The 14,141-nt window shown below is 41.9% G+C and overlaps 1 protein-coding gene across 5 annotated transcripts in view; it reads right to left on the reverse strand.

The window, feature by feature from the left end:
* Positions 1 to 14,141, reverse strand: part of LOC123757966 (uncharacterized) — a 35,379-nt gene that overhangs the window by 16,162 nt on the left and 5,076 nt on the right. For all 5 annotated transcript variants that reach the window (XM_045741972.2, XM_045741969.2, XM_045741971.2 and 2 more), the window contains exons 2-3: positions 7,235 to 7,758; positions 1,961 to 2,190 (exon numbers count right to left, since the gene is read on the reverse strand). In XM_045741972.2, coding sequence (XP_045597928.2) covers positions 1,961 to 2,190; positions 7,235 to 7,754 — 750 coding nt within the window. In that variant the 5' untranslated portion in view covers positions 7,755 to 7,758. The remainder of the gene's footprint in view (positions 1 to 1,960; positions 2,191 to 7,234; positions 7,759 to 14,141) is intronic.

Genomic DNA, 14,141 nt, shown 5'->3' on the forward strand with positions numbered 1-14,141 from the left:
TTAAATCTATGCATTTTCAAATGATCCAAAATATTAGAATAAGTAAACTTTTATACTAGAAGCAATTTATGACTATATAAGTCTTACATTTAAGATAATTATTAAGCATGTGTCTCCATTAGTTTGAAAGTAACTAAGTAATTATCAAAAGAAGGCACCAAGTCGGGAAGGCTATGTAGCACCATCAAATGTGCGGACATTCAAAAGGCACTAAATACCACTAAGGATACCAATATGAGAACAAAAGCTCATAAGGCAAACAATATCAAAAGTATCTGATTCACAAAAAACTCTATCGAGGAACGATAATAAAACAATGTTTTTAATGAACCAGATACAATATGAAAACATTTCAATATGAATTTGATAAGAAACATTTCAATATGAATTTGATAAGAAACATTTCAATATGAATTTGATATGAAAAATTTCAATATGTAAACATAGTACATAGAAGTCTCAAGAGTTGAAGTAGAAAAATTGATCAAGGTGCTAGGCAGCAACAAAGCAGTTGGCCCAGTCTCACCTTGAGTTTTGGGCATTCTAAGCGGAGCTGAGCATTCCACTTCAATTGACTTTTCAGGCATCTCTACGTACAAGAACATTACTAGACATAGGGAAAAAGATAAAAATGGTTCCAATCTAGAATAATGGTAGCAGAGATGACCGTCTAAATTACTGACTTGTATCTTGATAAGTGTTGTAGTCAAAACACAAGAAAATAATTAAACCCAAATGGGTAGTATTCTTGGAAAGAAATGACATAATAACAAACACACAGTATGCCTTCTGAACAGCACGATCCTGTGTAACAAACCTACTTAGTTTTTATGATAGAGTCAAAGAGATCTTACATGAAAAAGAGATGGCTGGATTGACTACATTTATCTAGATCTTAAAAAAACCTTTAGACAGTCCCACATAATAGGTTCTGGAAGCAAGAACATGCTGGAGGGATGACAAGAAAACTTCTGACAAGGATGAAAAATGTTCAAACCGATAGAAAAATGAGGATATTAATCAGAGACAATGAATTAGACTGGAGCAATATTACTAGCAGAGTACCACAAAATTAAGTTCAAGCATCAATAACGTTCATTATCTGGACATGATCTATCAGAGAAGATACAAAGTTATAAGAACATGTTTACTGACAATGCAAAAGTGCTAGGGAAAATAAGAGATTTAAATGACTGTCATGCTTTTCAAGATGACCTGGACAGAACAAGTGAGTGAAGTAACACATGGCAGATGGAATTCAATATGAATAAATGCTAAATTATAGAGTGTGAAATAGGAGAAAATAGGCCACACACGGCCTACAAATCATATGGAAAGACATTAAAGAACTGGACAAAGATCTAGGGGGTGGCTCTGGAGAGCAAACTCTCACCAGTGGACCACATCAAAGACACTGTGAGAGGAGCATATGCTACACTTTTCAACTTCAGAATTGCTTTGAAATAATGGATGATGAAATACTACAGAAATTGTCCATGACCTTTGTGAGACCAAAATTGGAATATGCAGCAGTTGTATGATGCCCACATCTCAAGAAGCACATCAATAAACTGCAAAGGGCTCAAAGACATGCCAGACATGTTTCATTCTTGTTATTTTCATGCAACACTAACAACGTAGTTAAAAAAAAAAAAAAGACCTGTGTGATGGGATATTAAGTTCAGCAGAAAAACTGCTGAATAACTCTATGGAAAAACCAAAACCCCCCTCACCCCATTTCATATTTCACAAGAGTCGCTGGGACTTGCAATCAGAGCTGATCCTTCTTAAAGATGGACAATCGGGCCAACCCCCAATCTGCCTATGACAGTACTCTACCATCCATGTATCATTCTAAAAAGTTGAGCAAGTAGCCCAAAGCATGTGGCCTCCATCCTCAATAAGACAGACATTCTCTTTTATAGATATAGATATCACTACAGTATATAATTAAACTAACCTTGCACATATTAGCTTCTGAGAACATCTTTGCCTTCCCAAAATCCAGTTCTCTTAGAGTTGAATTGATGAAATGCATTATTATGTCCAGAACAGCTGGACGCCCCCGTTTATCTCGCATGTATATAGGATCCAAATGAGTCATAATCGAGTCAAAGAGAAGACCATGGAGGGTAACATGTGAATGTGATGTGAGCAGCTGGCTGAGCTCTTGTCTTAATGCCTCTGGTGCTAGAAAATACTTGGAAAATTAATATTTTTGTTGGAAACATTATACATAGTATGATTCATATGACTTTTAATAATTAAAAATTATCAACTGTACTAGAAATAATCATAGGCATGTAAGATATAGTTGTGTAAATATATATCAACTTAAAAATATGTTGTTTTTACAAATATTAAAAGATAACTGTGTTTGCAGCAGAACAAATAGCACAGTAAAAAAAAAAATAAAAAACATCGTTGAATGTAATGAAGCACCATTTTTTGGGTGAGCCTTGGAGGCTCTCTGAAGCTATTGGACTGATATACGCTATACTAGCCTGGGGCATCAGTCATTGGAGTTCAGCCTACTGGGGACCACGAGCCAGAACCTGGCCCCCTTCAGAAAGGCACAGGGAGCAATGGCCTATGAAAACCCCCATGTGTTTGGGAGCATTCCATATCTGCCCTCAACTGGGGTTAGGCACCCAGAAAGGTAGGCATACCAAAACAGACCCTACTTGGTAAGAAATTGCAACTGAAGACTGAACAAAAAGGCAGAACTCCCCAGCCTAAGGAAACAAGCAAACAAGCAAATGACATACACCGCAGCCATGCCGCTTGTGCGTGCAGTCCTCCCCTTCCCGGAAGGAGGGTGGGGGAGGGGGGAGCTCCGGACCCCCTGCATCGGCTACTCACACCTTCAGTTCGGAAGCTGACCATCAAAAAACAAAACTGTCAACCGGAGGGAGGGAGGGAGGGAGGGAGGGAGGGAGTGTGCCAGGGAGCCTCCAGGGATGTCATGACTTCATGCTCCACAGCATCGCTGGAAAACCATAGCCTGGCCAAAGTCTCAATATGTGTCTAGTGTAAAGTAAAAAGGCTAGCAAAAAAGACACCAGTTTACAGGGGCATACAGGTCACCGTAAAACAATAAGAAACTAAAATCCTCTAAAACTGATACTCTAATTACAACAAAGAACTTAATCACAGCTTCCAAAATCATAAATGGGCATTAAACTGCACATCCTTGGGACTAGCTGACACCAGGTTATATACTAGCACAATGGTACACTAACCCAAGTAACAGGATGGTGGTGTCACACATGAATAAGTAGTGGGTGAGGAAACCATAACACCCAAAGGGTGTTATGAAATGTCATCCAAATGTTATGAAACCATAACATACAATAACAATCACTTTAAGGTCCTCAGGTACCCACCTAAATATGGATATCTACAATCACCTACTACCTGGCATAAATGATGTACATCGGTAGTCTGATCCAAAAAAGTGTAATAGCATACTTGTACATACAGTAGTAGTCAATAAACAGACAAAATGCTACTAAAGTCAAGAGCTGGACGTCACACGTCCGCCCATCTGAGAAATCAAAAGGGCCTGCCAAGCCCTTGACTTGCCAAGGGCCTGGCCAGCTGAGAACAACATTGTTACTAACTTGGCAAGTCAACAGACTCTCTTCCTTCAATATTCAGAAGCTCAAAACCAACCATTAACGTCTAATTCATATAATACCTAATTGCGTGTTACTGCTTATTACAATATACAATCTTACAGGCATATATATATCAAAGAAACAATGTGCAGGAGAATATATACAAAAGCACACTAAGAAGTCATTTCTACTAGACATGGTAATACTGATGTCTAGACGGTACAACAAGGAGGTTAGGAGGGGGGGATAAGAAGAATATCCAGCAGTTACCGGTCGACTGTTATACCTATAACAATGTTATTTAAGACTTGGATCACAGTATACCTGCTAATCATTCCTCAGTTATATATGTAAATGTAAATTTTCATCATAATACATATAATCTACATCATAATACACCTAACATGCCCTATATAGCATTCCATAGCATAGACATGTAATGGTAGTTGCATGATACACGACAATAAGCTTCCGCAATGAACTCAAGTACACAAAATGAGATTATAGATACAGTACAATAATATTGGTGATACTAGGCTAATCAACCTAGATATTCCTATACAGTTTAAACTCAACATACACCAGCCACAATATGATCATACTGGTGTACATGTGGTCATAGCAGAAGCTCGCCCAGAAAATGGCGTTTCATTACATTCAACGCTGGTTTTCTGTGGGGAGCCTGTCCGGCTCCCTGGAGCTATCTAACCAAAGACAAGCAAAAGAGGGACTTACCCGGGAGGCGGCTGCCACGTGCACATCAACTCAAAGTCGAGACAACTGGCTGCAACCTGCAACCCAAAACTACACACGAACAACCGGGACCAGGAATATTGACCAGATAAGGAGGGGGGGGATGTAAGACCCTGTCAACCTCCAAAACCCCTGTGCCCAAATGTTGGCCAAAGCATGTTACCAAACACAGCAGCCAAAGCAGCAAACTTACGAACGTCATGGGCACGAGGGTAGACCGAAGGCTGGCTAGACTTAATAATCCTGTGGACGACCTGGGAGACCCAAGCCCTGGAACAGAGAATGGGGGAAACCAGATCAACTCTAAGCGCGTCCCTGGCCACAAAAGCTGAGGCACACAGATAACACCGAAGAGCTGCAACCTGACACAACACATGATGCACCCCCGGCCTGACCAACCAAGCATCAATGACCCAAGAGCTCTACCAGAAGGCTGTCGTCTCGTTCTTCACCAGAAAAGAAGGAGACGGCTGTAAACGAACAAACTGACCACCAGGACCGAAAGAGCAGAAACCTCTGCGCCAGATGAGAGTATGAAGCTCACCAACCTGACCCCCAGAGGCCAATGCCAACAGAAACAGCGCCTTGGAAAAAATCTTGAACCGAAGGGATCACCACAAACCTAGGAGAAGAGAGAAAAGATAGCACCTGTCCAAGGACCAGGATGTCTCAGGCAGTGTATGAGCAGGCCAGAGGAGAAACAAAGCACGAGAAAGCTTGCGAAACGGGGCCGAAGTGACATCCACTCCGAAGGCAAGCTGGAGCGGCTTTGCCAGCAACGCACAATAAGAGGCAACAGGTTTGGGCATCAAATCACGGTTATGAGAAAGAAAAGACAAAACAACCCAATTGGAAATAGAAGACAACCTACGAATATTGATTGAATGGTAAAAATAATAGCAGGAAACTTCATAGTCGCCAAGAGATGAGACATCCATAAACACATCAAGCAAGGGCTCGGGTAGGCGCCAAGGCACTGAACCCCGAAAAACCAGAAAAGGAAACCAGCAACACAGCAAGGCCCCCGAGGCTGAACCTAGCGATTGCAAGAGAGGTGGAAGGGACATCCCTAAAGAAACCAGAACAGTCGCCGAAGCCAGACCCGACTTGGCGGATAAACCAGCATGGCGAAATTCAGACTCCCGTACAACTACTTGAGCAACCGCCAAGTGACATAGGAATCCCCCAGAAATAGCTGAAGGTGGGACCACAGTCGCAGCAACGCCGCCAGAGGGAGAGACGTGGAAGCAGTCCGAGAGTCCCACATGAGGCCCAGTCAGGTCCGAACCTGGGACGAAACCAGATGGAACTTCCTCCAGCTCACCAGGAACCCAAACCCGACAAACTGGGAAGTAACCACACCCCTGGCGAACAGACAAGTGGACCAACTGGGAGCCCACACCAGCTAGTTGTTGAGGTGTGGGTTCCTGGTGAGCTGGAGGAAGAAACCAGATGCGACTTCCTCCAGCTCACCAGGAATCCAAACCCAATGAACTGGGAAAGAACCACACCCCTGGCAAGCAGACAAATGGACCGACTGGGAGCCCACACCAGCCAGTCGTTGAGGTAGGCCAGAATGCAAACCCCTAGCAGATGCAGATGGGTCACTACGACCCGGGTAAGACGCGTGAATATGCGAGGTGGCAGATTCAACCCAAAAGAAAGGAAACAAAAGCAGTAAGCCTGCTGTCCCACCATGAAACCTAGCCAGTCCCTGAACCCTGGATGAATTGGGACGTTCCAATATGCATCCCGGAGGTCAAGAGACACCATCTATGAACCCGGCTCCAAAAGAAGCCGGACTCGGGACAGAGTGATCATCCGAAAGGAGGATCAAGGAATCCAGGGGTCCAGAGGGTACAAGTCCAGAATGAACCGCAGATCCGCACAATCCTGATTCGGCACTGGAAACGGGAACGGGTTGTTTTGTCACTTTCTACTACAGTACTGCTTTTGGCATAAATGTCATACATAATACATGTAGCATGAGTAGATTTTTTTGGAAAAGAAGGCCATTGCACAACCACTTGAGAAAACCTATGAGAAAACCATTGGCCACCCCTCCCACATATTGATGCAAATATATCAGCTGAATGAGACCTGTTGAGAGAAGTTGTCCACAGACCATCTGAGAGGCAGAGTATTTTTGCAATGGAGACAATACTACATGACCTAAGTCATTTGGCCAAGAAAGGCATGGGTCACCAGGGCCACATATACAACGAAATTGCCTCCATGCACCCTCTGCCAAAGCATCATATAAAATACCCTACAAACACACAACATAACTGTCCCTATTTTCCACTTGTTACAACTTGAAATAAAGTTGATATATCTTGTTATAACATTTTTATGATGTATTAGAACACTGTTACAACTTGCTTTATTGGTTGTTACAACTGGTTAGGAGGCGTTTAAACTTGTTCGAACATTGTAGCAACGTCGTAGTTTCATCGTGTGTTTGGCAGGTAACTGATAAGACACAAAAGGCATATGTATTAGCAAAATGCTAGGAGTATCATTTCCCATGTACAAGTCTTGCAGATGAAATGAGGTCCATGCACTGCCAGGTACAAGATGTCTTGAAAGTAGGCATCCAGTGAGGAAACCCAAACCCTGCAGGAAACATTACCCCTAAGTGGGCAGGGACAGCACAAATTGGCTACTAAGGATACTGGAATGCAATAATCTGGTGAAAAACACAGGGTACTCCTATTGTTAATACTTAACAATGTAGTGAAAGCTCTACAATATCTCTACATGGCATACTAAATAACACAGTGAAAACCATATGTTAATTCTACAGTACTTGAATTACCCAATAAATAATACAATACCAATTATTAGACACTAATACTCACTCCTTTCTAATTGTATTTCTTTCTCGATATTTTCATTGGCTGTATTTTCCGTCTCTAAAGAACATTGTATACAGCCATATAATAATTCTTGGTTGTTCTCCAACTTAGCTGCATTCTCATCATTTATGATGACTTCATGAATTTCATGTTCATCAATATTATCTGATTTTATTGGCTGCTTGTTTGTGTCTTCAGCAGTGATGGCATGGCTGTGCACATTCTCCTCTTCAGTTTTTTGTTGGCCGTTGCCATGTGTTCCATCTAGTTCAGTATTTTGCCGGTTGAATGCACATGCTTCTTCCTGCTCAATTCTTTTTTGGTCATGGTCCATTTCTAACTTAGTGTTTACATAATGCTGGTTTTCTTCATGGCTGCTTACTTGTTGTTCTTTAGTGTTTTCAGGTGATTTTCTTTCTTTCATAGTTTCATAGATGCACATAGATACAATATCAATCAAAAGCTGTGTTATTTTTTTAATGCATAAAATGCCAAGGGGCAGCACACCTTTCTGGACTGGCATTATTCTGTAAATAAAATTAAAACATAATTAATTCATGAAGATACATTTCACCTAAATAAGTGAAGAAACCAGCATTGAGTGTAATGAAATGCCATTTTCTGGGTGAGTCCCGGAGGCTTCCTGGAGCAATGAGGCTAATGAGTGATATACTGTATTAGACCGGGACATTAGTTATGGGGTTTGACCTACCATGGACTACGAGTCAGAACCTGGCCTCTTCAGAGAGGTTTCAGGGAGCAATGGCCCTGGAAACCCCCCCTCCCTGTGGGTTTTTCCTTGTTTGCTATCGACTAGGGTTTGGCACCCAGAAAGGTAGGCTTAACAAAACAAACCCCACATGTTAAGAACTAACAACTAAAAACCGAACAGAGAGGTAGAAGCCCTCTAATCCCAAGGAAACAAGCAAACAAGCAAATGTCACACTCCACTGCCGTGCCGCTCGTCTGTGCAGCCCTCCCCTCCGCGGGAGGGGGAATGGGGGAACCCTGGACCTCTCCGCGCTGGCTACTCAATCCTCCAGTTCGGCAGCTAAGTATCAAGACAACGGGAAAAAATGCTGACTGGAGGGAGGAAGGGTTGCCAGGGTCAGCCTCTGGGGCTCACACTGAAGATGGCATTTCATTACATTCAATGCTGGTTTTCTGTGCGGAGCCCCTACGGTTCCCTGGAGCTACATAACCAAAGAGAAGGAAAAGAGGGACTTGCCCGGAAGGCGGCCGCCACAAACTCCTCAACGCAAAGTTGAGACAACTGGCTGCTACCTGCGACCTAAAGCAACACAGGAATGCCCAGGAGCAGGAACGTTAACTAAATAATGGGCGGCCAGGACCCTGTTCAACCTCATAAATTCCTGTGCCCTAATATTGGCACAAGACATGTTGCCAAACAAGGCAGCCAAAGCTGCAAACTTCCTAACGTCATGGATGCAAAGATAGACCGCAGGCTAGCCAGACTTAACCCTTCAACTGCGCAAAACGTCATATGATGTGTGACATTGATGGGGGTATAATTAAAAAAATATTTGAATTGTGTAAAAATTACTTAAAAATGTTAAACAAATCTCCAACTTATTGGCTTCAGCTTCATGAAACTTTCATCACAATATTTACAGAAATTGATTTTAGACGAATATTTAAAAAAAAAAGAACGTTTTGTTGATAAAGAGAACAGCTCCTATTAACTGGAACTGATGGATAATGCAATAATAAAGAGTTGCAAGCACCTGTTTGATGCACAAAGAAGAAGAATAGTAGTAAGAAGTGTCCACAAAGTGGATATACAATTGGTGCCTTTATAGCATTGGTGAGTAATACATAATAACACAAATAATAATGAGCAGTTATGTTATTATGCTCTATTTTATTTTATTTTTATAAATACATTGCCCAATGTTATTATTAGTTACTTTCAACAATGTCCAAAAACTATTTTTTAGGAGATTTTTTTTTAAGTTTTTAGTTTTTTCCTCCTTTGTTTATTATTTGAATTTGTTTTAATCTTTACATCCTGGAGAATGCATACTCGTCCCTAACTATGTGATGCCAGAATTAAATTGGTCAACAAATAAATCAGTTACAACTCTCAGAACTTCGGACTTTGAATTTTTTTGGGCTGATTTTTTCAGATTTCAAACTCTCTTTTCCTTGTTTCTTTAAGTTGTTTTGATGATTAGGGACCTGATTAGAGCTGTTTTACTTATATAAAGTATACGCTAAATATATTCCCCTAAACCATTATCATTATTATAATTATTCCTATATTTTGTGTTTTGGGGGTTTATTTTTTTTCTATTTTTGAGCTATTTGGGTAATGGAGGTAGCATCGTCTGCATTACTTGTCTAGCTGTGTAGAGGGTGGCCACTATGCTCTTTGGGCACCCTACAAGCTTAGGTGTATAGTTATGGTGCATACAACATGTATATACTTATATATAATTTGTGTATATAGTATAATAACACTGCAAACAGTATTGTTGGGGGAGAAATTTAGTACGTGTGGCCTTGAATGTGTGAGGGAGGCAGCCGCCAGCTGACTGTGTAGTGATGTCTCTTAGTACCTGAACTAACTATATCAGCTTAGTTGTACAGTTGTGTTGAACAAAACATGTAGATACTTATATATAACGTCAGTATATAGTGAATAACATAAAAAACAGGATGGTAGGAGGAGAAAGTGGGCAAGTGAGGTGTTGTTGAGGGAGTCGCAACAAGTGGCTGGCTGTGTGTGGCGGTCACTCCTGATTGCTTTTCGACTCACAATACCAACTTAGTGGTTCATTATGGTGAACAAAGCATGCAGATACTTATATATAAACTTTGTATAGAGTGTAATAACAGCAAAGCTATTTGTTTATTGTTTTATGAACATAATAATTGAATCACTAATATGCACTTACTTTTAAGTATAGCGATGATTCACCCCTTTTATTATATAAATATATCACAATACACACTATTGAATAATATTACTGCAAAAAAACTAAGAAAAAATCAATCAGAGACATTGAAATAATTAGGTAATAATATCTTTGTGGCAACTCCCACCTGTCAGCTCGGGTGACGCTGACTGGCTCTGATGACTGCTCTGTCAACGCTCTGTTTCCTCTGGGGTAGGAAAACCCCTTTCCCTGCAACATCAAGCCCTGCACAGAGGACATTAGCACCTAAGCGGGGTTAAAGGGGGCCCAAGGCCCCCCTCGGTCGACTCCTCCCCAGCCCGGGAACCCCTCCAAGTTGGGACTTGGGGCAGAGCAGTCCTCCATACTCTCCACCCCTGAAGAAAAGGCAGAGTCCAGGGAAAAGGCTGACAAGAAGGGGGCCTGCTGGTGGGGCCCAGAAGCCTTGGTAGGAGGAACAGGCTCGAATGCCTCCGTCTCCAACCTGAATAGGGCAGCCCCTGAAGCTGCCCGAGTCTCATTACCAACTAAACTCTGCTCTGACTTCGAAACCCTCAGACGTTTGGGAGCTGGAAGCAGGGGAGGGAGGTGCAGGATGAACAACAGGGGAAGGACTAGGGAGCGTGGATTGATCCAAAGTTGAAGCAATTAACGCCCCCAGGTCTGGGTCCCTATAACCAAAGCTATAACCAAAAGGGCATTTCCCAGCCGTGAGTGGGAAAGTAACCTAGCATGCAACGTGGATGCTGCCTGTACCCTAACAGTAATATTATCAGAATAATATTGGAGAACAAGTAGAGAACATGACTCGCAAGACTCCGGGTCAAAGGTGTCGTTGACCCAACAGGCAGCATGACGGAGGCAAAAGAGGTGACTGTCACCCTGAGACAAAGGCACACAGCAACCTTCAAACCCGCACAAGGTGGGCTGGGACCCGGAAGAGGCATCCACTGGTCCACCGAGTCCCTGGCAGGGTTTTCCAGGGCCCATGGTTAGAGTGCTACAGGAAGCCCAGTCAAGGTATTGCTAATTGGTTAACCCAAAGCTAACAAGGGAAAGAGTACAACTCTGAAACCCCTGCAACATGTACAATCATGGGGGCCTAGCAGAGGACCACCAAATTATATAAAGTGGAACTATAGCCACACCAGGCAGACCCCCACCAGGCAGACCCCCACCAGGCAAGAAAAACAAAAACAAAAGAAAGCCCCCACAAAAGTACAGCGTCCCCAGAGGAAACAGGAACCAGCTGTCACGCAGGTAGGCAGGCTGCACAACACCTTGACGCCTCAACCAGCATAATACCACTTCCTACCCAAGGCCAAACAAGGACCACAAAAACCCCAGCTGGCCCAAGGGTAAGGAAAATGCCGAGCAGCATGACCCTCCATGGAAATGGTGTACCGAACGCCCCAGGGGAGAGAACCCTAACACGCAAGGGCAGTACAAACGGGGCACTTAAGGAAGGAACCCCCAAAGCTCATGCAGTCCCAGCACTAATGAGAAACACCTGGCCACCACACACACAGCAACACAGCAGAGGTCACCACGAAGGCAAAACACCGAAAAGGAATTTGAAGTCAGAGAAGCATCTGCCCCGGTTCACATTAACTAACAAACTGGAGGACTGAGTAGCTGGCGCAGGGAGGGGAGGGCTGTGCAGACAAGCAGCGCAGCAATGGAGTGTGATGTTTGCTTGTTTCCTTGGGATTGGAGGGAGTTCTACCTCTTTGTTCTGTTTGTAGTTGTTAGTTCTTACCATATGAGCTTTATTTTGTTATGGCTACCTTTCTGGGTACCTAACCCCAGTTCATGGCAGACAAGGTAAAACCACAACCACAGGGGGGAGGGGGGATTTCCAGGAGCTATTGATCCCAGAAATCTTTCTCAAAGTGCCAGGTTCTGGCCCGTGGTCCCTGGTAGGTCCAACTCCATAGCTAATGTCCCAGTCTAATACTATATCACACATTAGCTCAATAGCTCCAGGGAGTCATAAGGGCTCCCCCACAGAAAATAATGTAATGTCAAACTTTTTTATACAACAAAATATTGCTTAAGATCATGATACAGAAAACTGTTGCATAACAGTTAGAATTAAGACAAGCATGATATTTCGATAATCTGAATTTAACATATTGTACTCAATATATAATTTAACTGTAAATATAATACTGTACAAGGGCACTACTTTTCTGAAAAAATCCCTTTAGAACTGAGGATCTATTGGAAAGTTTCCTGCAACTGTCGTATTTTTTGCAAAGGAAGAAATAAAGACCTCAAAATGTTAAGACTAACAAGTCTTTTACAAGATTTCCATTAAAAATAATCACAAGCTTAAAAATAAATTTGAGTACAACTGATCATTTACCTGATATTCACTTGTTCTAAGATGTAATGAACAAATACCACTGAATTTATAATTTTTCATTATGAAAATTTTTAAATTTATCCCTATTTTGCAGTTTTTGTAATAAATATATTAAATAACCAGGAAATTAAAGAAACATATATTAGCACTGCATCATTCGATAAATTTAAAAGAATGATATGACTAGTACCAGAGCTGACAGAGATGAGTTATGAGCCTCTGGAGGAGAAATAGCAAACCGGGAGAATATAAACCAGTGATGAATGTAATGAGACTCGTCTTTCTGGTACATCCTTGGTGGCTCCTTAGTGTTTGCTGCCTGGCAAGCTTCACTTCCTTCAACACCACCACAACACAGCTAGATGACATGGTGTCATCAGCATGTTATATTCCCTCGAGTTCCAACAAATGAACCAATTCAAGTGAACAGCAGGCTGCTTATCAGATTTCAAACTAAAGAATGAAACCCAATGGCTCAAGAAACTAGTCTAGATACAGTACTTGATGATCAGCCAACAATAATAATGCAGAGAGAACATTGTAACACACACACAGCATTCTTTCACCATTAATTCACACCATTGAGCATTGAGTTCGGAAGGCATCCAAACTCATTAGCACTAATTACAAAGCTCAAATCTTTTCCATAATTACAGTTAACATTCCTTCCATCCTTCCAACCTTTTGGAGGATGGTGAGGTGTAGTCTAATCATATAAGCAATCAAGAAGCGAGTAACCACTACAAACAGCACCGCTTCTGTGCCAGGTAAGTCCATTATGGGCTCACCATAGCCCGTGCTACTTGGAACTTGTTCTGAGTAGCTGAATCTATAACAACAATAACAACGAGTAACCACCAGTATAATTTCCACAGTGATTCAGTTAACTTCAGTACAGACGCTTCAGAGTTACCACACCTCTTCAACCTCAAGAATGTGGCATTCGGTGTATGCAGTTCTAATCAACCCCCCATGACGCTCCAGCTTTGACACAGAGCAGACAGCAGACTACGATCGCATCGAGTTACCACACTCTCGGCCTCATCGAGTTTAGACACTCACCATCTCATCAAGTTTAGACACTCAACATCCCGCATCAAGCTCCGAGACTCCAGCCTCACTCAGCTCTCTGCTCTGCTCCAAGTTCTGTCTCAACGTCTACGATACTGCCAACAGCCGACTGCTGTAGCCAAGACTACTAAATAAATACGAAGCTCACTGAACACTGTGTATTTAATTCACCCAACAATGCAACATAATCATACGTTACATATATATACAGTATATATATGCGGAAAATCCACAGAGAAATGGAAGAGAAAGATAAACGTCTCGGCCGATCAGGGCCGTTGTCAACACCAGACTACATTTTCTCACTGGAAGAAGTGCTTACTAAATTTGAAAAACCTAAATACCCTGCATCTGCAGGGTAACACAGACTGGTGTTGACAATGGCCCTGATTGGCCAAAACGTTCATCTTTCTTTTCCATTTATCTGTGTATTTTCTGCATACAAATGATCAGTGTTTCGTGATCGTCAATTGCATATATATATGTATATATATATATGCAATTATATATATATATATATATATATGTATATATATATACATATTAGTATATT

Source organism: Procambarus clarkii, chromosome 40 (assembly GCF_040958095.1).
Source record: "Procambarus clarkii isolate CNS0578487 chromosome 40, FALCON_Pclarkii_2.0, whole genome shotgun sequence".
Taxonomy (NCBI): Eukaryota; Metazoa; Arthropoda; class Malacostraca; order Decapoda; family Cambaridae; genus Procambarus; species Procambarus clarkii.